The sequence below is a fragment of the Syzygium oleosum genome, unplaced genomic scaffold (assembly GCF_021117445.2).
Source record: "Syzygium oleosum isolate NSW1041296 unplaced genomic scaffold, Sole_v2.1 Sole_v2.01, whole genome shotgun sequence".
Taxonomy (NCBI): Eukaryota; Viridiplantae; Streptophyta; class Magnoliopsida; order Myrtales; family Myrtaceae; genus Syzygium; species Syzygium oleosum.
In genome coordinates, this window is record NW_026607485.1 from 18,466,805 (window position 1) to 18,470,265 (window position 3,461).

At 42.0% G+C, this 3,461-nt stretch overlaps 1 protein-coding gene across 1 annotated transcript; it reads right to left on the reverse strand.

Moving 5' to 3' along the window:
* Positions 1 to 228: 228 nt before the first annotated feature.
* LOC115669658 (phloretin 4'-O-glucosyltransferase-like) lies at positions 229 to 1,809 on the reverse strand. The gene has a single exon (XM_030590809.2). It carries the CDS (start codon positions 1,753 to 1,755, stop codon positions 352 to 354), a length of 1,404 nt encoding a protein of 467 aa, XP_030446669.2. The 5' UTR covers positions 1,756 to 1,809; the 3' UTR covers positions 229 to 351.
* Positions 1,810 to 3,461: the final 1,652 nt, after the last annotated feature.

Consider the following 3,461-nt stretch of genomic DNA (forward strand, 5'->3'; position numbering starts at 1 on the left):
AGAAATGGGTTGGGCTTGGATCAAGCCCATTATTGGCGGTCCAAGTCCAAAACCCAACAGGGTCTAATACACCGGGTATAACAAGGAATAGTTGCTTCTAAAATAGGGACAAAATCAGCTAACATTCTGACTTGTATGACACAATTTACAAGGTGTGAGCGAGCAAGCTAGCTAGATCAACCTCCAAAATGTAAATAGACAACCTTGTATTATTGCAATATATCTCATTGTAGTTATACACGAGAGTTTATCTACTTGCAGTACATAAACCTTATTTTCTCCCGGATGTTACAGATAACAAACCAGATACAAATACAAGAGTAAAGGAATAACAGGTGAAATACTGGTACTCTAGTGACCATTTGCTTCCATTTGGATCTCCTCCAAGAATGCCTTGAGATTCCTATCCGATGACCCACCTTCTTTGACAGCTTCTCTTGCCAATCCCTTCCACTTCTTGGCATTCCTTCTAATTTCCTCTCCCTGCTCTCCATCTCCCACCACCAATTCCAAGCATCTCTTGATCTCGTCTCCTTCCACTATGCCTCTCTCATTCGTGTTCACCCTCACCCCCACCTTCCATTCATTCTCAACGAGCATGGCATTGGTTTGCTGGTCACTCCATTGTGGGAATGCCACCATTGGGACCCCGCAAGCCAAGCTCTCAAAGGTTGAGTTCCAACCACTATGAGTCACAAAACACCCTACTGAAGCATGGGACAGCACCTCCACTTGAGAGCACCATGGCACTATCATCCCCTTTTGCTCCAATTCCTCCATACAGCTCCAATGATCTTCCTCTCCCTCTCCTTCCTCTTCTTTGTCCTTCCTAATCACCCACAAGAACGGATGGCCGGTGCCTAGTAAACCGCGCGCCATCTCCTCCTTTTGTTCCTTCGATAGAACGGAGATGCTTCCGAATGATACATAAATCACCGAACCTTCGGGCTTAGTGTCTAGCCATTGGATGTAGTCTTTCGAACCCCGGAAGAGATCGCCTCCGAAGGATTTGTCCAAGGGATCTTGTCCGTCCAAGAATGCGGAAGGAATTAGCGGGCCGATCCCGAACATGGTAAGGTTGCCAATTGCTTTTAACGGCCCTGGCTCAAGCGCATCGAAAGTGTTCGCGAGTACTCTCGGATTCTTCTCTTCCTTGAATACTTCAAACTGCACTTGCATTAGCTGCAGTGCAAAAGCATATTGGTTTTCGGGTGTGAAAAATGAGGGGACATCTCGGCAAGTTAGCGGCGGCAATCCCGGTAAATGAAGCGATGCCAAAGGATCATCCTTGCCTAGTTTTCTTATAACATCATCATAACCATTGAAGTAATAGTAATATATATCAAGAAGAGTGGCAGGTTGAGCCCAAATTAGTGTCGAGGGGATTTGAAGAGAATGAGCCACCTGAGCAACCCAAGGAACGATTGTGGTATAAAATATGCACGCGAATTTGCGGCCTTTGTTAAGGCTAGCAACGACGAGGTCTCTTAGAGTTTCCAAACCCAGCCGCTCTACGTCGGCCATGTACTGCTCGAAGTCGATCCCAGGACTGAGCCCCTCCTCGGAGCCGTCGGAGAAGGAGGCAAAGGACAGACCTTCAGGTGGGTCAGACTTGGCCATGCGGCGGTAAGCCGATCCTGCGGTGGCGAAGGTGACGTGCGTGCCGGCGTGTAGAAGACGCTTGGCGAATTGGAGGGCTGGGTTGATGAGGCCTTGGGCTGGGAATGCTACTACAAGATAATTGAGGGGAGCCATGGTTTAGGGTTGATGCTATAACCTTTTTTCTCTCTCTCTCTTTCTTTTCGAGTTTTTGGTGCAAGAATAGCGTTCATTGCTCCCTATATATACTTACTGGAATTCGGGGGGCTTACATAATTGATGACGAATAAGGGAAGACAGCTGTTGAATTTTGTTACCAATATGCACGTTTTAAGTGATAAAGTATTGTTTGATATACCCATCAACAAAGAGGATTGTTTGATTTCGAACTCTTTGTTGTTCCACAAACATGTTGAGGTGGAGTTTCATTATTCTTAGGGCAAGAAGAAGTGAAAACGATAATAATCATATAAGCTTCTCATCTTGGATAAGTCACAGATAATTTAAACTAAAAGAACTTCCTATACACTACATAAGCTCTCTCTCTCTCTCTCTCTCTCTCTCTCTCTCTCTCTCTCTCTCTCTCTCTCTCTCTCATGTACCTTTACTTGGTCAGACTGAAGTGGTTTACAGCATTTTGGCTTTCTTTGTCCTTGCTCAAGTCATGTATCGTGACAAAATCATGGGGGGGTTTCGAAACCTAACAGTCCACTGCATATTTACATAACACAGACAAAGATTGGAAGACAAAAGTTCTGACATTGTTGCATAACAGCCCTCAAACTTTCAAAACTTACGTATTACCGCTTGAACTTTAATATTTATTGTAATGACTAGCTCTTCTATCTGCATAACTGTTATGGGTTACTTGAAAATTGTATTAAATCATTTTTCTTTACAACCTTAGCTGAATTTTAGTGTACTTCATCAATCATACATCTTCTCTATTTTGTTAATTTCATTAACTATGCAGTAGAGGTTATTTCAGTCGAGAAAAATGAGTAAGTTCCTTTTTAGGTAACGTTTAATTTGTTATGCGGACGAAAAAGAGTAATGACAAAAACAAAAGTCAAAATTCTGAAGGATTATATGTAACTTTTCAATGTGTGGTGCTACTGCGCTACAGTGTCCATGTTCAGGAAAGCAATTTGCAACTTTTTAAAGTTCAAAGACTACTGTGCAATGGCGGCAAAGTTTGGGAGCGGTTTGAGGCTTTGAGCAATTATCCCGCAATATTAATGTTAAAACACTGACTAGGAATCTCAATGATATCCTCAAATATCATAGAATTGGAATAAGTTTTGCAGCGGATCATGAAATCTTTTAAATAAAAAATCACTTTATCTATGATTTGGAATTGAACAAACTGGGGCCGGCTAGGTACCGACGATGCCAGGCCATAAAAAACATGATTAACTTATACTAAAAGCAATCATATCCACCCCTCTAAACACCGTAATGTTTTTGTGCTGGGATAATTACTAAAAAAGTGATAAACCTATTATGCGAATGCTAATTCAATTCTAAACTTTCAAATTTAACTAATTTAGTTCAAAACCTTTTGACAATTTGCCAATATAATCTTTCAGGCCAATATGGCTTAAAATCGCTAACGTAGTGGTCCAATCAACACTAACTGTTCTACATGACACAACTGATGCTGACGTGAATAATTTTTATAATATATTTTTAAATTTTCTCAAATTTTCTTCTTTTCTTTTTATTTTTTATTTTTTTCCCCTATTTCCCTCTGCCAGTTGCCGGGTCTCGGCAACCTCCATCAACCACAAGCAAGGGCCCCAACTTGTTCTTGTTGGCCTCGCCTGATCCGACAAGGCCCAGCATTGCCATCCTCTGCGACC